This window comes from Sciurus carolinensis, chromosome 11, assembly GCF_902686445.1.
Source record: "Sciurus carolinensis chromosome 11, mSciCar1.2, whole genome shotgun sequence".
Classification (NCBI taxonomy): domain Eukaryota; kingdom Metazoa; phylum Chordata; class Mammalia; order Rodentia; family Sciuridae; genus Sciurus; species Sciurus carolinensis.
In genome coordinates, this window is record NC_062223.1 from 66566346 (window position 1) to 66593974 (window position 27629).

Genomic DNA, 27629 nt, shown 5'->3' on the forward strand with positions numbered 1-27629 from the left:
CACTTTATACCTACCAGGATAAGTATGATTTAAAAGAAAATAGGAAAACAACTGTGTTATCAAGGATGTGGAAAAATTAGAACCTTCACATATTGCTGGTGGGAGTGTAAAATAGTTTGGCAGCTGTATAAAACAGTTCCTTAAAAGTTTAAACATAGAATCACCATACAGTTTTGCAATTCCACCTTAGATATATCCAAAAGAATTGAAAATAGGTATTCAAACAAGAAGATGTACATGCATGTTCATACTATTCATTATAGACAAAAAGTAGAAACAGCCCAAGTGTCCATCAAGGAATGAATGGATAAACAAAATGTGGTATATACATGTAAAATTTTGCTCTACAGCCATACAAAGAAATGAAGAGTTAATACACATTACACAGCAATGATGAACCTTGAAAACATTGTAAGCGGAAAACATCAGACACAGGAGTGTCTGATGATTATAAGATTCTATTTATGTGAAAATTCAAAAACAAGTAAATCTATAGAGAATACATATTGGCGATGACTAGGAACAGTATGTGGTAGAAATCAGAGCCACTGCTTACTGGATCTAGGGTTCCTTTCTGGGCTGATGAAAATGTCTTGCAACTCGATAAAGGTGGTAGTTTTACAACACTGTGAGTGTATTAAATGCTACTGAGTTGTTCACCTTAATGTAATTTTATGTTACGTGAATTTTACCTCAGTACATTAAAAAGAAAAGTTGTGGAAGTTCTCCATATTGAATGAGAATAAGGAAACATAAAAACTAAATGAAATATCTGATCCTAGAATGAATTTTGAGGAAAAGGTCTCTTAAAGAATATTATTGGGTCGGTTGTGGTAGTGCATGCCTGTAATCTCAGACCTGAAAGCCTGAGGCAGAAGATTGCAGCCAGCCTCAACAATTTAGCAATTGTTCAAAGCCAGCCTCAGCAATTTAGCAAGACCCTGTCTCAATTAAAAAGGGCTGGGGACACAGCTCAGTGTTAAGGCACTCCTGGGTCCAATCCCCAATACCAAAAAAAAAAATATTGAATCAGTTGACAAAATTGGAGTTCAGATAGGAGATTGGGTTTAAAGTATTGTTTAGATGTTAATTTTTCAAACGGTGATTACTCTACTCTGGTTGTATAAGAGAATATCTTTATTCTTAGGAAAACACACTGAAGTGTCTAGGAGCAAATGTCACGATGTATGCAACTTACATTCAAATGCCTTAGACAAAGTTGTGCTCTAGCATGTGGGCACAAATGTTGAAGCAAATGGTATAAAATTTTAACAATAAGTTATACACAATACATGCTATATGAATACTTGATCTGTGTACAACTCAGACTTATTACTTTTCTGTAAGTTTTAAATTATTTCCAAAGAAATATTTTTTAAAACTCTTTGTATTCCTAATCTGCCTTAATAAATACAAAATATCCTGTGTATGTCTGCTCTTTACACAGATAAAGACCATGCTGAGTTTGATGTTTGTTAATCCCACACATATTTTTATACTTAGCATATTTATATATGTATGTAAGCCATATACAGTAGAGTTTTGCATTGTTTTTACTTTACATAATGCTGTGTAATCATTATGCACCTTACTTTCCTCACTCACTGTTACATTGGAGAAAATTATTCATCGTGATGTATGCCATGCTCACTCACTCATTTTTACTGCTATATAGGTATACCAAAAGTCTTAGTGGTATTTATTTATTTTCTGTAGTGCTGGCTTAGTAGTCGTGGATTCTTTTAGTTTGTACTTATCTTGGAAGGTTTTTATTTCTGCTTCAACTCTGAAGAATAACTTTATAGATAGAGCAATCTTGGATAACATCATTCCAAGCCACCCTGAATTTTAAAGTATGCTGAGAAATCAGAAGTAATTCTCATTGCCTTGCCTCTAAATATGACCTGACATTTTTCTCTTGAAGCCTTTATAATTCTATCCTTGTTTTGAAACTTTTGAAATTTACTCCCAGCTATTTAAAAATATACATTTTATTGACTATAGTCACCTTCCTATGCAGTAGATTGCAGAAACTTATTTCTCCTAACTAAAACTTTCTATCCTTTGATCAACATCTCCCCATTTTCCTGCTCCCTCCTTCTAAAAAGGAGGAGAAAATACTGTCATGTGTTTTAATGGATGAACCTGAAAGACACTATTTTAAGTGAAATAAGCCTGAACAGAAAAACCAATACTGAATGATTCTACTTATATGAGAAATTTGTACCTTTTAGTGAAAATTTTAAAGTCTTTGTTAGTGACTCACTGCCCTATTCAGATGCTTTTCAGTTTAGTGAACAAACTTGAGTGTCAGCTATGTAGTAGGTACTGTGTTAGGCAGAAGGGTACAGTAGTATGTAAAGCCCAGTGTAGTCTTAGAGGAAATCACATTTTAACAAAGAGGGCATCAAGCAGAGAGAACATGAGCAATGGAAGCAGAAATAAAAGGTGAAAGAAGTGTTCTGAGAGCTAGATAAGTTCCATATTGATCACATAATAGTGGGGCTGGAAGGATGAGGTGAAATCATGGAGGTGTGATATAGAGTGCAGACTTAATTTTGTATGTTTTCAAAAACTTTTAGCATCAGGACCCTAATGGCAGCAACCACAACAATTGGAATAATAATATTGCACATTATTACATACATGTTACATACTTATATCTTATTACATACATTGTATGCTAATATGCATTGATGATTTATCAAGGTGCTAGGCTGAGAACTTTATGTTTTACCTCATTTCTTCTTCATAGCAACTTATAAGATAGGTATTAGATTTTTTTCCCTTTCATTTTACTTTCTGAGGTCTAGTGAGATTAATATATAAAACAAGTTGGAAGCAAATCTTCACTTGCTAAGTTGTTTGTGTGGAATAGAATACATTTGAAAACTACTGCCCAAAAGAATAGGAGGAAAGGTATCAATGGTTTGAGGAGTAAAAGTTACATAATCAGATTTGTATTTTATTTCTATCATTCTAGAAATGTATAGAGGATAGAGTTGAAGGGAATAAAGACTGGATTAGGAAAACTAGTTATGAAACTTTTAAATTAGTCTAGATCAGAGAATATTAAAAAATCTGTACTACAGGTTTTCACATATTTGAATAAGTTAGAATTAATTAAAGGGAATAGCAGTTAATGGTGACCAAGAAGAAATTTGCATATGTCACATGAAGGAGTAAGCTATGGCAAAGAGAAATATAGGAAATGCTATACCTTGAAAAAGGAAAGAGACCTCTTGATTTAATGGAACCATGTGATTAGGTTAAAGTGATATGACAAAACATGATTTGGTTCTAAGTGGAGGGAATAGGAAAGAAATAGATTACTTTAGGTAAAGGGGTATGAAGAGAGGGGAACGGGGTATGGGGATAAGAAGGATAGTAGAATGAATCAGACATCATTACCCTATGTACATATATAACTATATGACTAGTGGGATTCTACATCATGTACAACCAGAAGAATGAGAAATTATACTCCATCTATGTATGATGTATCAAAGTGCATTCTACTGGCAGGATAAATAATTAGGACAAATTGAAAAAAGAGGCAAGAGGAATAAAAAGAGGCAGAACAAATAAATAGCATGAAATAAGCTACTGTGTGTATAGCTGTCTTTATGTAGAGTGTGTATATCAATAATTATAATAAGTCAATTAGATTATCTAATTAAAAGACCAAGGTTATCAGACTGGATTAAAAAATAATCAGGAGCTAGGGATGTAGCCTAGTGGTAGAGTGCTTGCCTAGCTGATATAAAGCCCTGGGTTTGTTCTCCAGCACTGGGGGAAAAAAAGTCATTTACAAGAAGAGAAAAAATTGACCGTGGTATATATATACAAGGGAATATTATTCAGCCATAAAGAAGATTAATATATATGGCATTTGCAAATAAATGAATGGAATTGGAGAATATCATGCTAAATAAGCCAATCCCAAAAAACCCAAAGGCTGAATGGTTTCCCTGATAAGTGGAGAATGATATAAAATGGGTTGGGGGGGATGGAGAGAGGACTGGGGGAACTTTAGATTATGTAGAAGGAAATGAGAGGAGAGGTATGAAAACTGGTGGAATGAGACAGACATCATTACCCTATGTACATGTATGATTACATGAATGGTGTGAATCTACGTCATGTAAAAACATAGAAACGAAATGGTGTACCCCATTTGTGTACAATGAATCAAAATGCAGTCTGTAAAAAATTAAAAGATAAATTTTAAAAAAGAAGAGAAAATTTTGAAATAAAACATGGAAAAAGATATACCAGGCAAATTGTAAAAACAACAAAGCTGATGCAGTTATATAGTTATGGTGTCACTTAGTAACAGGAATATAGTCTGAGGAATGCTTTTGTTAGGCAGTTTCATTGTGTGAACATCATTAAATATATGTACCTACACAAAACTGGGGAGAGAGAGGGCAGGGAGAGGGAAGAGGAAAGGCCATGATGAGTAAACAGCAAAGATCAAATCAAGCACAAGAGAAAATGATGAAAGCAAGAGACACAGTAAATACAGGATGTATGAGGCTCCTGCAAGCATAACATGGCACACTGTTTTTTAATAAGTGGAAGGAGTATACTCTAATAAATTAAAGTATGGTGTAGTAAATATATGAACCACTTACATAGTCATTTATTATTATCAAGTATATTGTGTACATAATTGAATGCTATACTTTTAATATGACTAGCAGCATGTTTATGCCAGTGTTATCACAAATTTGTGAGTGATGCATTGTGTTTGGTTAGGACAGTTACAGTGTCACTAGGTGATAGGAATTTATAACCTCCATTATAATCTTAGGGGACTACTATTGATATTCAATCCATAGATGACCAAAACATCATTTCAAACCGCTAGACTGTGGTAATATTAGACAAATAGACTTGGAAGGGTAAAAACATTACAACAATGCCAACATCTAAAACAGGAATTTAAGTACAGCCTTGGAGATGAAAGTTGAAAAGAAGATAATAGTATATTTCCAAAAACATGTTCAATGAGTGTGGCACTGATTTGAAGAATAAAGACAAAACTGAAAGTCTGAGAAAACAAACACCCATAGTTTATTTAGAATTTATAGTTTAACCAAATATTTTCCTTCAGATATCCCCCAAATATTGACTTTTTCTCTTTATGTCATTCCAAGTCTATGATTGTTGGCAACACATATATAATTAAATGCATTTGTTAAGCCTTTACTCTTGTATTTTCAGGAATTCAAAATGTCCTCAGCCTCTTTTGTGCAGTACTTACAGAAAATAAGGTTCTCTTCCATTCTGCAAGTTTCCAGAGACTTAGTGATGCCTGTAGAGCCCTGGAATCATTAATGTTTCCTCTTAAATATAGGTGAGGTTTTTGCTTGATAATTTTATTTATTCCCAAATTATGCATTAATTATTGACAAGTCAAAATGTCATGGGACAATGATTTTGAATCATTTAGACATATTTTATAGTTCTACCATCAAGATCAAGAGTCATGATTCTAATAAAATCTAGCCTAGAATTGGGGCTTTTCGATGGTTTCCATTGCTGAGTATTGGTTAACTTACTGAAAAAAGTTTTTTTTTAGTTTGAATAGTATTGTTACCAACATTTAATTCTCTTTGAATGCGGATTTTGATAAAAGTTTTTAGAAAAGGTTGTTTGATCCTAAAGGATTATTGTTAATTTTTAGAGGTTATAATGGTACTGAGATTCTATTAATAATGAATCCTTATCTTGCTGGGTACAATGGTGCACACCTATAATCCCAGCCTTTTGGGAGACTGAGGCAGAAGGATCACCCATTAGTGCTACCCTGGGCAACTTATTAGCAAGACCCTATCTCAGAATAAAAAAATAAAAGACAGGAGATTGAGCTCAGTGATAAAGCACCCCTAGGCTTAATCCCAAATACCAGGGAAAAAGTCCTTACTTACTAAAGTATTTATATGTAAACATCTGGAGTTTACTTCAAAATAATATAGTAAGGAAAAGAACAAAAATATGTAGAAATATATATGATGGTGCATTGGTAATGGCCAAAACTGGATTGCATACATGGGGCTTCATTATAATTTTTTTCCTGTCTCTGGTTTTTTTCAGGAGTATGTTTAAATTTCCCATTTAAAAAAAAAAATCTAGGCAGTGATAACCTAATAATGCTATAAGTAGAACTCTAATATACTGTTTGATCACTTTAATGATCATAACATCTAGGAACTTAGGTTCATACAAATTAGATAAAATTTTAAGACTATCTCCAGAATTTCTTTAAAGTTTTTTTATCTGTGTATTTTTATTTACCGTTAGATAAAATAGAGTGTTCTTCGTTAGTATGTGTGTGGGTGGGTATAAAAGAGAGACAGCAAGCCATTCTTACTGAATGCAAACATAAAGGATAGAAAGTGAAATTTCAATGAGTAGATTATATAGACAAATCACTACTTAGACTTAAGAAGAGAGGCTCCATCTGTTACTCTGGATTCTTACGTTTCTATTTAAGAAAAAATCCTTTCAAAAAATACTAAAAGACCTTAAGAGACTACTTAATTAAGAGGAAGAAGGGATAAGGAAACTTGCCTGGGTTCCATTTACTTTGTGTCATGTTATGTTTGATAATATCTTAAAGATTTTTTGAAAATTGTTTCAGAATTTTAATAAAGCATAGCACCACTGATAGTTTCTAAATATAGTTCATTTAAAATTCATGCAGCGTAAAAAGTGAAAGTATGTTTATGTTGTGGAAAAACAAATGTATGACACATATTTTTATTTTTTCCAGTTATCCTTATATTCCCATTCTCCCAGCTCAGCTACTGGAAGTTCTGAGTTCCCCAACACCTTTCATTATTGGAGTACATTCTATCTTTAAAACTGATATCCATGAACTTGTAAGTATTCGTCGTTAAAATTTCCAGTTATTGAGTACAGAAGGCTTTCATATTTCTTTGAATCCTGTAACATTTCAGCTAATTACTGTTCATATCTGTTGCATCATCAACAGAAAAGACTGACTCGAAGGACATCATTGAACAATCAAGTACATTAATTTTGCCTTATTGCAAATATAGGAGATTTTAAAAAGGAATTTAGAAATATATTTAAATACCACTCTGAATATATTATTTATGTTTCTGACTATGAGAAAAGAAGGTAATTCATTCATTCATTGATATTTATTTATACTTTTCTTATTAGTGCTTAATTTATTTATATTTTGAAGTGAGACATGTAATACTGAATGATAACTAACAAAGCAAAAATCATTCACAAAAGAGTTTTAGTTAAGTGGATTCAAGTTTGATATCATTCCCCACCAAATGTTTGTATTCTCAATTCCATAGAAATAGAAATACCAAAGAGGAAAAAACTAGTTTTCGAATAATGTATTTAGTTTGGGATATTGAAATTTAAGAGAGACTAAAGATAAAGCACTTCAGAAAAGGATATCCAGGATTGTCAGGCCTTTAGAAACTATATTCTGTGCTGACCTAAGGAAATGTTTAAGATAATCTGATACTATTCAGTAGTTAAAAATAAACATTTAGGTGACTGTCATAGGTCACTTAAATATAAGCCATTTCTATATAAGCATTTGTTAAAGTCCACGTCAATATAAGCATTTCTGTTAATGTTGTGCAGTAATGGAATGGGTTTCCTTATGTGAGATGAAGAGTATACACTCAAACACTGTAAGTGGAGTGTAAGGAGTGTTTACACAACAGTTTTTAAGGAGCATAAAGAAAGATTTGCTGACAAGATTAGGTTACATTTGTGATTCAGAGGTCCTTTAGACTTTGTAATTCTACCTCTGTTTTTCTTTCAAATGATAGCAAGTAAATGAGCTCTGTTGGAATATACACAGTAATTATAGTTATAAGCAAATTAGAGGTATCATTTAAATAAACAAAAGATTATTTAGCATTACAAACAAGACCATCATACATATAGGAATCGTTCTTCCTAACCTTGTATGTTGATATCTAGTTCCTAGTTAACTTTAGTATCACCATATAAAAAGATGTATAAATCAATATATTCAGTAAAACCTAATTAGTACTAATTAGAAAAATACCTTATAGTTTATCATTTTATTACTACTAAACATAAGCAGTCACTAGAAATAGGACAAAACAAGTTTTACCAAATGTAAAGATCTTAAATTTTTAATGAACAAATTAGAATGAGTTATAATGACATTATCAGTGAAACAACTTCACTAATCTTAATCTAGTTTCTCATATTTTTATGTAAGTTTTAAAATACACTTATAAGATGGTAAAAATTAGGTTGTTGCTTAAGCATCTAAGTGTTACCCTTTTTATATACTTTTTTGTTGGTTAACTCTTAAAATATTAATTTATTTAGGATATGTCTAACCTACTATAATAAAACATCAAAATGCAATGGCTTGGACAAAATGGAATTTTATTTAACATTCATACAGCAGTCCATAGACTTGTTCCATTATGCCAGACCAGTTTGCTCTATTAAGACACTTAAAGTCCAGGCTTCCTTACTTCTTGTTTCTCTACCAGAATCCTCTCAGTTGTTATCATCTGAATGCTCAAGGCTAGATTGCTGCTAGTACATAGCTTCAGCCTATGGAAAGAGGACAGGGCACAAAAGAACCTTAAATACCCCATTTTGAAGGGTTGGAAGGTCAGTGTCATTTCTCATGCTCCACTGGCAGAAATGTAGCCACAAGCAACACCTCATTTCAAAGTAAACTTAGAAACCATGAATCCAGAACTCTACTACTATGAACAGCCAGGAGTCCTGTCCATAGTCAGTTCTTCTCATTTTGAATTAGTCAAGGCCAAGTTAATTTTCTTAACAACAAAAGCATTTTATTAATTGTGGGTTAATCTTTTTTCCATCTCTTTTAGTTAGATGTAATCATAGCAGATTTGGATGGTGGCACTATCAAAATTCCTGAATGTATTCACCTCTCTTCTCTCCCAGAGCCACTTCTGCATCAGACGCAAGCAGCTCTTTCTTTGGTATGTATTTGAATCTTAATTGAATATTTGACATTCATTCCTTCACCCAGCATATTTATTCAGTAGCTATTATGTACCACAAACTGTGTTAGATATTGGCAATACCATGTGAACACAAGGATAAGACTGCCTCAGTAGCTCTGATTCCCCTAACATCTCCCATTATAAGTTAATTTCTGTTTCCTAATGTCCATTCTGGCATCTCATTCCTCTGTGGTAGATGTGCTACCTGCAAAATAGTGTAATGTTGCCTTGACAAAGTTTTTAGGTTAGTAGAGAAAGATAACCAGGCTTTTGAAACATAAAATGTACAACATACCATGGCCAGGGCTTTTCACACTGAAACAAATTTAATTTTCTTGTAGTTATATTACTTTAGTTGATTTTCAAAAATGGGTTATTTTATTCTACTGACATATAGTTGCTTATTTATTCACAATTAATAAATCAAAAGTTAGAAATTCTGCATGCTGGCCAGGTGTGGTAGCTCATACCTATAATCCCAGTGGCTCAGGAGGCTGAGGCAAGAAGATCACAAGTTCAAAGTCTGCCTCAGCAATGTAGCAAGGCCCTAAGCAACTCAGTGAGACCTGTCTCTAAATAAAATATAAAAAAGGAATGAGGTTGTGGTTCAGTGGTTAGGCACCCCTGGGTTCAATCCCCAGTACAAAAAAAGTAAAAGAATTCTGCATTCCTTTCCAAGATGTTAGTAGAACTAAAGCCTTCATATTCTTAATGTTATTCCAATCTGGTTTGTTTTTTGTGTTTTGTTTGTGTTTTCCTTAAATAGAAACTTAGAAGTCAGCTGTTTACCAGGAGGGATTTTATTTTCAGAAAATTTACAATTTTGCAGTAGTACATTCTTTCACTTGATATTATTAAACAAATTACATCTCATTTTTAGGCTTATTTTCTAGTCTTTATCTATAGGATGAATGACTTATACAGAGATAAGTACATGTCTGTTTCCCAAAGTGAAGACAGGATGATTTTGGATGGGATATAGTCAACCTTTTTTAATTTTAATAATTATGGTTTATTATAATGTATATTTAAAGTATCATACAAAACCTGCAATTTCACAAATAATGTCATCTAAGAAAATACTAGGTTTTAAAAGGTGAATTGATTTAAATGAAAATTTAACTGTATAATTACATAGATGGCGTATGGATATAGCAATACCTGAAAAAGTAGTATTTGAGTGATTGAAGAATGTCTATTATTTCTAGAAATCTTTTAATGATTAAATCATCTATGTGATCACTTAGAAGTGATACTAATAATTTTTCAGGGGTTAAGTACAAAAATTAACAAATACAAAAATTAAAGTTTTTTAAACAGGGACTCTGGCAGGGATTCTGCAGCTTACTGGTATACTTTAACCTGTAACACCTGTGCCACCAAATTTGATTAATGTTTAAGATTCATTTTTGTTAAAACTGAGTATACCTGCTGGTATAGTTATCAAGCACAATGATGAATTATGTACTATAATGTGTAGCACAATATACTGTGAATAGGAGATAAAAGGATTACCTTGTCAAACTAGGACCAAAAAGAGATCAGGTTTGATTGACCATATGAGAGCTTTGACATGTAAGTATATGAACTTTGTTTGGTTAGTAAATAATTGTGATCAAATGTCAATGCAGTACTTTAACTGTATAGCCATGGGTGTTTTTAATAGATAACAAAACATTGTCATAATGTAGTAGCAACAGGGTGATTTGTTTATAATTATCGTAAATAGTTTAGTCTTGATTTTAAGGGTAGTTTCAAGTCTTGATCTAACTATTTCAAGAAAAAAAGCACCTTAGTATTTGAAAATGATTCTGCAAAGACAAAACATTATTGCATTTCTCTAATTACTAGGCATAATGAGCACTTTTTCACATATTTGTTGATCACCTGTATATCTTCTGTGAAGTGTCTGCCCATTTCCTTAGCCCATTTATTGATTGGGTTCTTTGTATTTTGGGTGTAAAGTTTTTTAAGTTCTTTATAAACTTTGGAGATTAGTGCTCTGTCTGAAGTGTGTGTGGAAAAGATTTTCTCTCACTCTGTAGGCTCTGTGAACATTATTGATTGCTTCCTGTGCTGAGTAAAAACTTTTTTAGTTTGAATCTATCCCATTTATTGATTCTTGCTTTTATTTCTTGCACTATGAGGGTCTTGTTAAGGAAGTCTGGTCCTAAGCCAACGTGATGGAGATTCGGGCCTACTTTTTCTTGTATTTGGTGAAGGATTTCAGGTCTAATTTCCTACATCCTTGATCCATTTTGAGTTGAGTTTTGTACAGGGTGAGAGATAGAGGTTTAATTTCATTTTACTGCATATTGATTTGCAGTTTTGTTAGCACCATTTGTTGAAGAGGCTGTCTTTTCTCCATTGTAAGTTTTTGGCATTTTTGTCTAGTATGACATAACTGTACTTATGTGGGTGAATATCTCTGTGTCTTCTATTCTGTACCATTGGTCTACCTGTCTATTTTGGTGCCAATACCATGCCATTTTTGTTACTATTACTTTATTATAGAGTTTAAGGTCTGGTATTGTGATACCTCCTGCATTACTCTTCCTGCCCAGTATTGCTTTGACTTTTCTGGGTCATTTGTTCATAGCAGCTCAATTCACAGTAGCTAGATTGTGGAACCAACCAAGATGCCCTTCAATTGATGAATGGATGAAGAAAGTGTGCTATATATATATAACCATAAAGAAGAATAAAATTATGGCATTTGCTGGTAAATGGATGAAGTTGGAAAATATCATGCTAAGTGAAATAGGCCAAACCCAAAAAACCAAAGGCCAATTGTTTCTCTGATAAGTGCATGACAATATATTACAAGGGGGAGTGGCAGGGGAAGAGAAGAATGAAGGAACTTTGGATGGTGTAGAAGAAAATGGTGTGGGAGGGGGTGGAGGACTAAAAGATAGTAGAATGAAACAGACAGTATTACCCTATGTATATGTATGATTACATGAATGGTGTGAATCTACGTTGTGTACAACCATAGAAATGAAAAGTTGTACCCCATTTGTGTGCAATGAATCAAAATGCAGTCTGTAAAAATAAAAATAATTTAATAAAAAAATTGTCAAAATGACCATTCTAAAGTGTTATACAGATTTAATACAATTCCTATTAAAATCTCAGTGACATTCTTCATAGAAATAGAAAAGGCAATCATGAAATTCATGTGGAAAAATAAGAGACCCAGAATAGCCAAAGCAATCCTTAGCAAGAAGAGTGACACAGGAGGCATCAAAATACTAGACATTAAACTATACTACAGAGCTATAGTAACAAATAATAGCTCTCAGCAAAGGAAACAGGAATGTGAAAAGAGAACCTGCAGAATGGGAGAAAACCTTTACAACACGAGCCTCAGAGAGAGCATTAATCTCCAGGATATACAAAGAACTCAAAACATTTAACAGTTCAACACCAAAAAAATAAAATAAAATAACTCAATCGATAAATGGGCTAAGGAACTGAACAGATACTTTACTGAAGAAGAAATACAATCAATCAACAAATATATGAAAAAATGTTCAACACCTCTAGCTATTAGAGAAAATTCAAATAAAAACTACTCTAAGATTTCATCTCACTCCAGTTAGATTGGCAATTATGAAGAATACAAGTGCTGGTGAGGGTGCGAGGAAAAAGGCACACTCATACATTGGTGGTGGGACTGCAAATTGGTGTAACCACTCTGTATAGCAGTATGGAGATTCCTTAGAAAACTTGGAATGGAACCACCTTTTGACCCAGTTATGCCAGTCCTTGGCTTATACCCAAAGGACTTAAAATCAGCATACTACAGTAATGCAGCCACATCAATGTTTATAGTAGCTCAATTCACAATAGCTTAGCTATGCAACCAATCTAGATGCCCTTCAACAGATGAATAAATAAAGAAACTGTGATATATATGCACAATGGAGTATTACTCAGCCTTTTAATGAAGAATGAAATTATCGCATTTGCAGGTAAATGAATGGAGTTTGAGAATATCATGCTAAGCAAAGTAAGACAATTTCAAAGAACCAAAGACCAAATGTTTTCTCAAATAAGCAAATGCTGATTCATAAAGGGGTGGGGGCTAGGGAAGAATGGAGGAAACTTGTACTGGGCAGAGGAAGTGAGGAGAGGGAAGGGGATGTGGGGATAGGAAGGATGGTGGAATTAAGGGACATTATTACCCTATGTACATGTATGATTGCACAAATGGTGTGACTCTGCACCATGTACAGCCAGAGAAAAGAGATGTTGTGCTCCATTTGTGTACAGTGTGTCAAAAAGCACTCTACTGTCATGTAGAACTAATTAAAACAAATAAAAATTTGTTTTAAATGTTTAAAAAAACATTATTGCACACTGATAAGAGTATAATCTTTTTCTCTGTGCAAGTCTTGCATGGACCCTTCTTTGCCTCCTCCTCCCCAGCCTGCTTTACTTCAAAGCCCAACTCAAATGTTAATCCTCTTATTCTTTTTAACTTTCCCTGGGTTGAATTAGTTATACTTTATATTTCATATGTTATGCTTCATGTATTTGTAAGATTCATCACATTGTGTTAAACTTTCCCCTTCTGGACTACAAAAGCATATTCTCTTTGTCTCCAGTACTTTAGTTAGTTTAGTTTTTAATTTTACTATGAAACATAAAAACAAATACCTGTTTTCTAAAATCTGTCCACATAGATACATAGCTCTGCTCCAGACCCACCCCCTTCCCCATGGTCACTACTATTTTATAGTTTAGTGTCTGTTCTTTCAGAACTTTCCATTCTCACTTTATGTATATCAGTGTGTGCATGTGTGTATACACTTAGGATTCATTTTGTTTTATAAGGTCATATTACATGGATTTTTTTTAGAATAGGGTTTTCACTATTTTGTCTTGGAGATCTTTCCACAAACATACATGAAAGCTACCTCAGCTAACTGAATGATAGTTTTTTTTTTTTTTAATGGAGGGAATATAACATTTTTTCTGCATTAATATTTCATTTTAATGCCATAAGGAGATTAAGAAAAGGTTTTATTGATTTTAAGATATTTTCATAACAAAACTCTTTTGCTTTAGATTTTACACCCAGATTTGGAAGTAGCAGATCATGCTTTTCCTCCTCCACGAACAGCTTTATCTCACTCAAAAATGCTGGTAAGAAATTGAATATTTAAATTTGGTACTTTTTAAAGAGAGCTGTAGTTCTGTTTGTAGAATTGTTAAAGAAACTGAGTGAAGTTAGAGTTAGATGTATAGCATAATAAAAAGTACTCCAAAGTACGCCAAACTAGAAAATAGAAGAACTGCCACCAACTATCCTGTGTCCCCCTCAAGGAAGTGCTAATGCTGGTGCATTTCCCTGGAGAGGAGCTATGAAAGTTTCTGGAGGAGGCCAGTTAAGTATAGGACAAAAATTGGAACCTGGTTTCTAGCCTGGAAAACTGCCAAACATCAACTCAAAAGGGCCGAGGCAAGGATTTTTAAAAAGGAGGAAGCTTACAAAAATGAAAACAGTGAATGTTATCATCAGAAAGAATCAACTTTGAGGAGTGAGTGGGTAAAGAGAGTTCTTGTTAGAAGTCATAAAATGGGGAGTGTACAACAGAGGCCCCTTTTTAATTTTTCCTAGTGAGTTTCTTAGAGATAAAATTCATGGCTAATAGGAGCCTCACAGAACTAGACAACTTTGACAACTACCTTAAATATGCATGATCTTCTTTTCCTTATCAATTAAATAATCTGTAACTTTCCTTACAGTTGTAAAACCATGGTTATATTAAAATATAGATTATCAAAGCAAACTTTTTAATCATACTTTATTAAAATAAGAATAGGGGCTGGAGATATAGCTCAGTTGGTAGAGGGCTTGCCTCACATGCATAAGGCCCTGGGTTCAATCCCCAGCACCACAAAAAAAAAAAAAAAAAAAAAAGATAGATTTTTGTAAGTTGGATAAAATTTGGAAGAATTTCGTAAGCTTTTAAAATTTAGTTTCTTGAGGGTTTTTTCTCCCTTTTATAGCATTACTGTAATTCTTTTGGTGAATATAGAAGTCAAAGGACTTGGGATACATGCCCTTCTTTAACATAGTATAAAAGGATAATGTATTACTTATTTTTTTCTCTAGAGGAAAATTGGACATACTAAAGGCAAGTTTTGTTTGGTTCAGTAAGAACTATTTAATAGCCTAAACTGCCCAAGGATGGGATAGCCTAGATGCCCCAAACCTAGGGCTGCCACAACTGCGACTTACTGGAGCACAGACAGATTTAGGCTTTCCAGATTTTTTTTCTCACCTTTTTCACCTGATGATATTTCATGTTTTTTTAAGAAATTAAATTGCCTAACATACTTCTTATACTTTCAGGATAAAGAAGTGCGAGCAGTTTTCCTTAGACTATTTGCACAACTTTTCCAAGGATATAGATCATGCCTACAACTTATAAGAATTCATGCAGAGCCTGTAATACATTTTCACAAAGTAAGATACGGTACCAAATTATATCCTTCAAAAAAGCAGACTGATTTAATAAAACTAGTTCACTTTTTTCTAGCCATATTTTTTACTTTATCAAATGTGATTCTTTAAAACCTCTGCTTTGTGTGGTTAGATGACAGTTTTTAATAATACTAAGTTACTGACAATATTTTCCTTTAGAGTATGTTAACTTTAAGTTGTTTTTTCTTTTAAAATTGATTGTTAGTTTCTGATTTTTCCTTCTACCATATAGACAGATTCTTTTTTTTTTTTTTTTAATTTCAGGTATTGACAAAAACTCTTTTTGAAAGAAATATATTTTATAACAATGCAAAGTTATACATGAAAGCATTTATACAGGATTTGATCATTCCATTGTAATTTTGTCTTGACCATTTTTTCATTACAAAGTAATAAATTATTATTTCACATTTTCTTTCTTTACAGACAGCTTTCTTGGGGCAGCGTGGTTTGGTTGAGAATGATTTCCTCACTAAAGTACTCAATGGAATGGCATTTGCAGGTTTTGTTTCAGAAAGAGGCCCTCCCTATAGATCCTGTGATCTCTTTGATGAGGTATAGTTCTTATAAAATGAATACATTATTATAGACATATTTAGAACAGTAGTTAAAACTAGAGAAGCATTTTTAGCCTTTGTTCAACATATTATCAGTTAAACATAAAATAATCCAAATATTACTAATGCTTATAATCTTTATGTTGTGGATTAGAAAAATATAAGTATTGGATGTCTCAGACATACATAAAAAATTTCAACAACTGAATTTTTAATAGTTGGTTAAAATCTTTTTGAAAATTTGACAGGGATCGTATCAGTAGAACTCATTTTTAGGCAATAATACAGTGATTCCTTTATCAGTCTGCTAGAGGGAAAGGTCTGCTAGTTTCCTAGATGCAGGTCTTCAAACTATAGTTATCTTTAGTCCATCAGTTTCATGGAGCCATAGTTTATTTTTATGGCATTCTTATTAACCAATAATTAACATTTGTCTAGCTCCCTCTGGAGCTATTAAATATATGAAAGACAGCTTTAATCTCTATTTTCAATGATTTGGCCATATAAAGGGAGAAATAGAGCCAATGTGACTAACAATAAGGAGGCTATTTTATAGTTATTGTGCTTTTTTTTTGAGCATCTTTCCATTTATCATTTAACCGTTATGTTCACAGGAGTGCATTTTGGGAGATAGAACAATGAATATTTTTCCCATTTCAATTTCTAAGAAGAGTATTGTATTGGAACTAATAAATCTAAAAGTTCTTTAAAGTCTATAAAAGAAAACCTCTTCTATTACCCAGAACCATGGAGAATATATTAGCGGTCATATTTTGCTCCTGGTGGTTTTATGTAGAGAAGATAGGAATCAAAGCCTTAGAGATCCTTAGTTCATAGGATCTTAGTCTTTGTAAAGATAGTTAAGAATTAAAGAGATGTGTGTTTTAGTTCTGAGTATGAAGAGCTGCACCAAATGCTTTAGTTAATTAAAAACATACAAAGATTTAGGAGAGATTATCCTGATTTGGACAATTCTTTCTTCTTCTTCTTGTTTTCTTTTTTTAGTTGTAGATAGACACAATACCTTCATTTTATTTTATTTTCTTAATGTGGTGCTGAGGATCACAAACCCAGTGCCTCACATGTGGTAAGCAAGTGCTATACCACTGAGCTACAACTCCAGCCCCAATTCTTTCTAATCAATTGCTCAATATTGATTCTTTACTGCTAACATTTAATATGACTGACCATTGCTTATACAAACATTTATATCAGCCATTAGATTCTGAACTAAGTAGTTGACACATCATGTCTTGTGAAGTTAAATTAGATGCCCTCCAAGGTCCTTGTTACATTTTGTTTGTCTTTGAAGCTTTATTAATGGTAACATTGGTGTATGTACTCTTTTTCTCTTCTATCCAAATTTTCCTTACTTATTCCTTCTGGCAGCTTCATCACAACTAAAAAGGCAAATTGATTATGTGCTGAAAACTTTTTACCACCACCTTTATTTTTGTAGGTCCTCTTCTTGCTTGGAGTGCCTCCCCTTTACCCTTTACTCAACCATGACCTTCTGTTCTTCATATTCAGCCCTTATGTCAACACCTCCTTTACAGTTTCCAAAGCATTGACTAATGCTACTAAACTGCATTAGTGTGTTAATCAGCTTTTTGTTCTTGTGTCTTATCCCTACAGTCCCATCAAATAGGTATCCAAGATTTATGAAAAGTTTACCTTTGTATGACAATCTTTCTGGCCTAGAATAGTTAAAGCCTTAGTTTTATATGTGTATCTGCACCTGTGAATCTAGTAGTTCCTAGAAGAATGAATCTATATTGTTCTTTTTCTTTTTTATCTTTCATCTGTTTTATCTTCCATCAGTTTTTTTCCTGTCAGCATTCTTTTCTCCACCCTAAGTATGTGCTATACTTACACAGTTCTCCCAATAAATTAGTTAATAGAGAGAGGGACTAACAATCATCATGTTCTTCCATTTTCTTATAAAGATGAGGATACTGAAGGCTACAAGTTTAAGTAACGTGTCTTAAACTGTCAACAGAACTAGGACTAGTGTCTGAATACACTGACATAACCATTTGGTTCTTGTTTTGTGAGATAAGGAAAAGTTTGGAGATTTTCCAACTTCCTGAATTTCTCTTGCATAACAGCCTGTAGAATGACTTTTCTCAAGAAGAAATAGGACCCTCAATAATTGAAGAGGGACCACCATGAATTCAGTATACCTTTATAATCCCAGCATAGTTGTGAAACCCAGTAAAAATCTGAAATACTTTGTTTTAAAAATAATATATATTTTGGGTGTATTTTTGTTTTGCAAATTGTATAAAATTAGCACACAGATTTTAATTTGGCATATTTTGGAATTGATGTTTTGCCATTTGATTCTTTTTCCAAGTTGGTAGCTTTTGAAGTAGAGAGAATTAAACTAGAAGAAAATAACCCATTGAAGATGATAAAGCATGTCAGAGAACTTGCTGAGCAACTGTTCAAAAATGTAAGTAATTTATTTAGACAGTAATTAATTTTTAAAGTATTAATAAAATGTTTCCTTTGTAAAACTAAAAAATTTAATATTTTTGGTGATAATCTGTTTGCTCTGGAATATAGATTACAATATATTATAGTTTATACTCTATATCAAAAAAAATCACATTTTCAACATGATTTTCCTATCACTGTTATGAAACATCTTAGTAATAATTTTTCCATTTATCATTTTCCCTCATTGTGATTTTCATTTATGTCTCATTTTTAAGACATAAAGAAAAGATTAGATGTGTTGGAGATCAGAAGCGTGTCAGACAACATTGTCTACTTCAGTGTAGTACAGAGATTGTCAGCTAAATAATGAACGTTATTTGAGTTATGTTGTTTTGAACAGAGAATGAAGATTGAAAGAAAGAAAGCAAACTGGCTAGTGACCACAGAAACCCAAAGGTAAAAATATTTCCTAGATAGAGGAAATGCAGTAAGTTAAAAGGATTAAGATGTGATTAGGTGTAAAATAACCATGAGTACCAGGAAAGAAGATTTTAAGATGACAGGGAAATTGCATGCTTGCAAAAGAGGAGTGGTGGTCATTCCTCTTGCTTATGTAGCTTTGAGTTCTTTTGCTAAGAAAAGTAAAGCAAGTAGGAAGTATGACCTGGTACTTCAGAAAAAAGTAGTGGGAAGATATATTCTTAAGGAAATATAGTTAAGAAGGAATTGGGATCAGTATCCTGGCCCCAGTAAGAGTTGTTTAATTCAGTTGTTTTGAGTAGGTTTGGGCATTGAGTCATTAGTCACTGCTTTTAAATATTAATTTGAAATTTGAGAAGCAATTGGATGAAAGCAGGAATATTAAAATGTTTTCATTTTATATTATTCAATCTTCCTTCCCTTTCTTTTCCTTTCCCTTCCTTTCTGGTATTGAGGAAGGAACCCAGGGGCTTTGCATATTCGGCAAATCCATTCTTTCTGAGTTTCAAGTTTTACATTTAAAAGCTGACCTTTCTTTGAGGGAAAGAATACCTTTTTAAAAAACAACAAAAGCAGAGCTCAAAGGTTCTATATTAGAACAAACAAAATCCTTTTATGAGTTTTTCTCTTCTAAATCTTCTTAATAGTTGAAGATTTAAGTTCTGTTTTATCAGTTTTATCAGTTTGTTAGTGATTCACTATAAATTGGCAACATATATGCTTTGCCTAGCATATAAAAGGAATGTGAAGACTGGGGTTGTGGCTCAGTGGTAGAGTGCTTGCCTAGCATGTGTGAGGCACTGGGTTCAATCCTCATCACCACATATAAATAAAAAAATAAAGTAGGACTGGGGATATAGCTTAGTTGATAGAGTCCTTGCCTTATAAGCACAAGGCCCGGGGTTCAATCTCCAGCACCACAAAAATAAATAAATTAATTAATTAAATAAAGGTTCCTCAACAACTAAAAAAACTTTTAAAAGGAATGTTAATATCACTAATACATGCAGAAATCATTAGCCATAGCATTCTTGTGCCTGTCACAAGATCAAACTCCATTTTAAATTACTTAACACAGTGGTTCTTTGTTACTTGTAGATGATTAGTTCTTTAACTAAAAAGCAATATTTCATATTCCTAAATGTTACATTATAACATGTTGGTTTAACAAAAGCATAAATGGTTTTCCTGAAACTTTGCATGCCAGAATCTGTTTCATGCATTTATTAACTAAACACATTTTTAGTTGTTTAGAACTGCACCCAATATAATAAATATTTCTTTCTTAGTATACTGAAACTTAAAAAATTCAAAACAATTCTGTTAAGAGGAAAACTTGTGTTCCATGCTAGTCTTCATTATTTATGATGGATGTGTAGAACCGGCATATAGCAGAATCTCACCCGAAATTTGTTGTTCCATTATAATAATAAATATTGAGTAGTTAGTGTAGTGTGCCAGTCATGGAATTAAGCACTTTAAATACATGATCTCTAATGCTTATAACAATATAAAGTAGGTGTCATTATCCCCATTTTACTTTGGTCATTGACTGTGGATCATGGAGCTACTAAGGGATAGAATCCAGATTTTAAATTCAAAAATTTTCATCTAATTCTTACCCTTACTCTATCAGATTGACTCATCTTAAATTAGAAAAAATAATGATCTTTTCAGTACATGTCACAATGTGTTTTGACATACATTCTCCCTTGAGCTTAGAAATGACCCTGTCAGATAAGTAGGGCTGGTTTTGAATACATGAGAAAACTGAAGATGAAAATTTTTCTAGGTGCATGATTTCCCCAATACCTTTCAGAAAAGGATACACAATCATTTGAGAGAGTATGTCCACCCATGCCAGCATGACAGTATCCCCTCCAAAGGCACACCTCTAATGACCTACTCTTCCAGCAAGCCCCACACCCTTAAGGTCCCACCAGCTCCCAGTAGCTAGTGACCAAGACTTAAATACATGGGCCTTTGGTGAACATTCAAGATTCAAATTATAGTAGTGATAAAGTTGCTTTCTTGGGTTGGTGTCAATGCAAGAAAAATAATCATTGTGGTTCTATTTCTAACCAGTCAGGTTTTTAAAATCACATTTCTAAAATTCCCTTTTGGTAATAAGCAAGAACCAAACCTATAATTTCCTTATTATCATGTTAAAATTGAGACCTGGTGATTCCATTTAGATGTTTGTAAATACTTTATTGCACAGAAGGCTGGTATGTGTATCTAGCTTCTCTCCTTCACTTCCCTTTGAAGAACCTCAAAAGCATCTTAATTTTCCAGTGTCTTCTCACCACTGCTTTATATTGCTCTTCAGTGAGGTTTTGGGAATGTGAGTGTCTAAATTATAACTGGAGTTAGTTGCTCTTCTAGCTTTCAGGAGCTTCCTGAATAATTTACTCCCCCAAAAAAAGAATTTGGTAACTTTGGTGCAGTGGAAAGGTAGAATAAAGGAGAAGGGAAGAACTAAATCCATTAGAGACAAGTTGTATAGGCTGTGTCAGAATTTATACAATGAAGATTTTTGGCAACACATTTATATAGTTATTTTTTCCACTATTGATAATGCCGAGGACTGTCCACTTTGGCTTTCAGAATCTCCTGTGTTTACATGAGCACACGTTTTGTTACTTATATGTGTCATCCCCATGGCCCTTGTATACACTTATAAAGGACTACTGACTGTACACAAAATGAGAACATTAAAATGGGCCAAAATAAGAAGTGTATAAAATCTTCCTTCCAGGACATTAAGAAATCAGTTGGACGTGTTTTTTTTTATCTAGTATAATTTTTCTAAATTGCTTTGCATCTGCAATATTACATGAATATTTTTTTTTTTTTTTTGGCGCGGTGCTGGGGATCTAACCCAGGGCCTTGTGCTTGCAAGGCAAGCACTCCACCAACTGAGCTATCTCCCCAGCCCTATTACATGAATATTTGATAGGTATATAATTTGACAGTTTTGTTAAAAGAAAAATTGGAAGACATTTTCTTATAAACATGAGATTTCTAATTGAACTTTATGTATATTTCATTGCCTGGCATTGAATCAAATAGGTGTTAAAATTCAAATGGCAAAACTGAGTTCAAATACAGAAATAGCTATTCTAAATCAAATATGATCTACACTGTATATTTCTGCAGAGAGTTAATTTTACTACCAAGTCAATGTAATTTACACTAATGATATTCATACTCTGCCAATCATGAATAAAGGGATTTTTTTCATTAAAGGAAGGAAATAAAATATTGTGATTACCTCTAGTCTTAGAAAGTCAAGACATAGATATAAAGGACTTACTAGATTATGATGATGAAATAAGTCCCCTAGCCCAAAGTATAGAATTCTCCATCCCATCTGATTTGTTTGTTCACTTGTGTCAGGTTTCTTGTGATTTGATTTATCCATAGTAAAATTCACCTTCTTCAGTGAACATTTCTATAGGTTTTGACAGATGCATGTTGTCATGCAACCACTAGCACCATAATGAGTACATAGAACATTTCTATCACCCCAGAGAGTTTCTTAATATCCTTGCTGGCAACCATTTGTCTATTTTTCTGTCTCTGTAGGTTTGCCTTTTCCATAATATCATTATGTAGTATTAGTTTGTTGTTGTTGTTTGGATTCATTCATTTAATGTTATTTATTTCACCTTCATCCATGTTACTGCAAGTATTAGTTGTTTATTTCTTTCTATTGCTGAGTAGTATTCCATTATATGGCTCTACCAAAGAAAGACAATTTTGGCAGTTAGGAATAAAAGCACCTTAAACATTTACAAAGGATTTGGGGTGAATGTAAGTTTTCATTTGTCTTAGATAAATATTTAGGAGTAGGATACTGGAATATATGGTGATATGACATTTAATTTTATAAGAAACTGTCAAAAACTTTTTTTCAAGTATCTTTATCATTTTGCATTTTCAACAGCAATATATGAGGATTCCAGTTTGCTCCTCATCTTTACCAGCACTTGCTATTGTCAGTTTTTGTTGTTGTTGTTCGTTTGTTTTTGTTTTAATCATTATAAAAGGTGTGTGGTGGTATCTCATGGTGCTTTAAATATGCATTTCAGCAGGTAAATGAGAATGTAGGTCTCTTAGCTCTTCACTGTATGCTGTGTTGGTGCTTGTGACAGAAGTACTTGTGTTAAAAAAGAGAATCTCCCTCTGGAGTCATGAGTGAGAGTATGACTCTCAGCATCCTCCTCTTTCCCACCTCATGCAATTTGATAATGTCTGGAGACATTTTTGATTGTTGCAGCTAGAGGGGATGTGTTACTGTTAACTAGTGGGTGTAGGCCTGTAATGCTTGTAAACATTTACACTGCACAAGACACCCCAACCCCACCCCAAACAATTATCAAGCCCAAATGTCAGTAGTGCAGAGGTTAAGAAGCAAATGCTGAGTTAGGGCAGTTAACGCATTAGAAATACTAAATGCAAATTATTTTGCATTTAAGGATAAGACATTAATATTAATTCAACTGGGTGATTACTGAAAAGCCTATGAGGTTGAAAAATTGAGGATATTTCCTTTCATTGTATACACTGCCAGGCAACTCACAAGAGTCCAGTTACATTTTGACAGTGTTTTAATATTTTACTCCAGTGTTAGTATTATCTTCAACTGTGTTTGAAAGGATTTGTATAATTTACCATCCCACATAATTCTAGGTGTAATTGATACATACTAAATAATTTAATGGGAAATTTGGTAACCTCTAACAAACCCACACATCTGTCATTCACTAAGACCAATGTGAAGAAAAAACTTTTTTTCTCCTTGTGGCTGTTGCCTACTTTGAAATTTCTATGGGGTTAGGGGTTTTTGCTTTGTTTTGCTTAGCTTTGGAGCTACAACTCCAGTCCCTTTAATGTGCTCTTAATCAAGATTACGGAGATCATTCTTGAAAATTATTCCAAAAAATTCTCCCTTAAAGATAGTGCATTTTCTGTGGTACATATGCACAGTGGAATATTACTCAACCTTAAAGAAGAATGAAATTAGGCATTGCAGGTAAATGGATAGAACTAGAGAATATCATGCTAAGTGAAATAAGCCAATCCCCAAAAAACAAAGACTGAATGTTTTCTCTGATAAGTGGGTGCTGATCCATAGTGGGGGTGGGTAGGGAAGAATGAAGGAACTTTGGATTATACAGAGGGAAGCGAGGGCATGGGTGGGACAGTGGGATAGGAAGGATGGTAGAATGAAGCAGACATTATTTCGTTATGTACATGTATGAAAAAAGTCTTTTAAAATATTTATCACTGTCAAAAGATAATAAAAAAAAAAAAAGATAGTGCATTTTCACCTGTAATCTCAGTGATTTATGATCCTGAGTTAGGGGGACTAGAAGTTCAAGGCTACCCTTTGGCAACTAAGCAAGATCCTGTCTCCAAAAAAAAAAGAAAGAAAGAAAAGAAAAAGGTATGGGAATGTGACCCAGGGGTACAGCTTCCCTGGGTTCAATCTCCAGAAACCACTCCAACACACACACACAGGCTTTCTTGGATACCTCATTTTTGTGCCCTTGGACAAAATTGTTGCCATGTTCTCTAAATTTTTGGTTATTACTTTGTATTTGCATTTCTTTGACATCAAAGATTTTTTTAAAAATTGGCTACTTCTTTGTACTGCTGAAAAATAATGGATTTCCTTATTTCAACAAGGAAGTTCAACAAGAAAGTTGGACTACAGTTTTTAATGAGCTTACTAACCTTCAAGGAACCTGTCCAGATTAATTTGGAGTTACAAATAAGAGGAGATGTTTCTAAGAACATGCAGAGTTTGATGAATACTAACCTAATTTCTCATTTCTCATTGTTGATGTCTTAAGAAGTCTTTTGGGGAAGTTAGGTTTAAATTGGCAAATGCAGTTCTTTACATTTGTCATGCTGACCATTAGAGGGCAGCAGTGCACAGACACAGCTAGAAAACCAAATATGAGATTTGGGGACATGTGCGTCTTTTTTGAATCTTCTAAACATTTGGCATTACCATAATTTAGCACATTTAACCCATGGTCTTTATTTTGGTGTTGAATTTTTTACAACTACAAATAGCCTCACTTTTGAACTTTAACATTGTTTAAACGGCTTGTTATTCTGAATTGTGTATGAATTTGTTTTGTTGTATTTCTGATTGCATATGGAAAGACTGTTAATAACATAGTCCTATCTTTTTAAAATCAGCAATCTGTATTTAAACTCTCACTGGGTACTACTACTAATACTACTGTTGTTATTAAAATATAAGTAGCTGGTGGTGTGATGAGAGTCTTGGGAGGAAGGGATGCTTTTAATTTCAGAAGCATGGTTTCATGCCAAAGAATATGCAGTGAGCAAGTATTTTTCAAATAATGTAGTTTAGACTTTTGGAAAATAGCCTTTAATTTTATTCTGGGGAGGGCAGAGAGAGATACTGACTGTGTCTGTGTTGGAAGAGCTTTCCTGTAACAGCTTGCAACAGTCCTCACAATAACCTTATGAAGTAGCTACTACATTATTATCTTCAGTGAGGAAGCTAAAACACTATGGGATAAGTGCACTGGCAGTGCACTAGATCACACTACTAGAAAGTAGCCAAGCTGGGATTTGAACCAAGGCATTCTGAAATCTGAGACATCTACTAGAAGTGGACTAACTACCTTTCTCCCTGAATTGTAACGCCAGTCTATTTCTATCACATTTTCACATCTGGTCTTATTTCTGAGCTCTTTGGTCTATTCTGTTTGTTCATTTAACCCTTCACTAATGTCAATTGTTGTACTTCGTTAATCTTAAAGTTTTATACAAATTTTGATATCTGGAAAACTTGACTTTCTTCTTACTTTTCCTCAGAATTTCCTTGACTAATCTTAGATCTTTGTTCTTCCCTATTAAGTTCAGGACTAATTTGTCATATTGCATGACAAACTCTTTAGGAATTTTGACTAGAAGTGATATGTGCAATCTTAATTTTCTGAATCACCTTAAGTTCATATTTGGACAAGACATAAGATAGATAAAATATAACAATAAAAGATATTGGCATCATTAAGGAGTTTTCTACTTTTATGTTTTCATGTTTTAAAATTTATTATAATGAATATTATTTATGGTAAATATATTTAAATTTCTATTATTTTTATTATAAAAATAAGTAGAAACAGAAATAGTCAAGAATATAAATGATTCCTGCCTCAAGGTCAACATGAATTACCTTTCCAGCCTAGAAAAAATCTGCCCAATATGTCTTAGAGAATTAATTATAGTTTTTGAGAATATATGGGTAGTTCTCATGTCTAATTAACAGAGAACAAACATACTACTCTTTGGAAAGAACAATTTGAAACATTATAGACCAGTGATGTTTGCATTAATCCCAGGCAGAATTTTAGAGCAGTTTTTTCAACATATGCTTTAGAAAGAATGACCACTAAGACTGGCATGAGAGTTTACTAATTTCTTTCTCCCTGTCTTTGCTAATGATGTAGAGGGGTTAGTACAAAGCATTCATGACAGCTACTTTGGCAAGAATGAATTTCGTATTTGGTATTATCTTTTCGGGAATCTTGTAAGATAACCCTATGTATGTATCTTAGGCAAAGTTATATGTCCAGCATCACATAATGAGTAAAGGAAGAACTAGAATCCTCCAGGCCTTTTACACTTAAAGCAGTCTTATTTTCAGTGTATTGCTGAGATATGCTAACTGGGTCATCTGCCCTAGTGCAGCCTTTCCTTTTTCTGGGTCTGGGCCACATAACCAAAAAAATTTGTGGTGAACAATTCTAATAAGTGATGACAGTTGGCCATTTTTAACTGTCAGGAGGATGTATGGGGTAATACTGAGTTTAATCTACAACATGATTACAGGTTCAGTGGGAATAGGAACTTTCTGGTTTTAAAAGATAACTAATGCTTAGCTTAATTGACCTAAGAATGGTTGTAAAGCAGCCTTCTCTAGAGAACTTTATGGAAAGACTGAATTCCACTCTGCCTGTAGTATTTGAAATATAATCCCATCAAATAAAAGTTCATGCCAGTTGTAAGTCTTTTAAAATATTAGTGGATAGGGTTTGGGGATATAGCTCATTGGATACATGCTTGAGGCCCTGGGTTCAATCCCCAAAATAATAGCAATAATAATAATTAATTTGCCAACACATTTAAATTATTGCAACTTTGATGTGAGTTCTATATTGTGTATCACTCATCAGATTGCAGTAGGAAATCATTTAGAGTACCTGCTACATGCCAGGCAGTTTCTTGATGTAACCAGTATACAGCAGAAGACAAAAGAATATATATTGTTTTAATTGAATGAAACATCTGCCCTCCTGGAGCATCATTTTAGTGAGAAAAGGATAAATAAGTTAAATAAAATTTATAGTGATAAACACTAAAAAGAAAAATATAGTAAGGAGTAAGCAATATGTTTGGGGAAGAGTATAATTTTAGAAAGGATGGCCAGAAAAGATGGCATTTGAGCAAAGAAATGCACTCCAGACAGAGAGAACAATTAAGTGCAAAGGACTTGAAGCAGAAACAAGAAGTCCTGTGCATCTGGAGCAGAATGAATGAAGGCAACAAATAGTGTAGAAAGACCAGATCCTGTAGGAC

The 27629-nt window shown here is 33.3% G+C and overlaps 1 protein-coding gene across 2 annotated transcripts in view; it reads left to right on the plus strand.

Annotated features, from left to right (window-relative positions):
- The window catches only part of Sbf2 (SET binding factor 2), a 456025-nt gene that overhangs the window by 233592 nt on the left and 194804 nt on the right, over positions 1-27629 (plus strand). For both annotated transcript variants that reach the window (XM_047516120.1, XM_047516121.1), the window contains exons 7-13: positions 5230-5362; positions 6782-6890; positions 8889-9002; positions 14100-14177; positions 15391-15504; positions 15949-16077; positions 18436-18534. In XM_047516120.1, coding sequence (XP_047372076.1) covers positions 5230-5362; positions 6782-6890; positions 8889-9002; positions 14100-14177; positions 15391-15504; positions 15949-16077; positions 18436-18534 — 776 coding nt within the window. The remainder of the gene's footprint in view (positions 1-5229; positions 5363-6781; positions 6891-8888; positions 9003-14099; positions 14178-15390; positions 15505-15948; positions 16078-18435; positions 18535-27629) is intronic.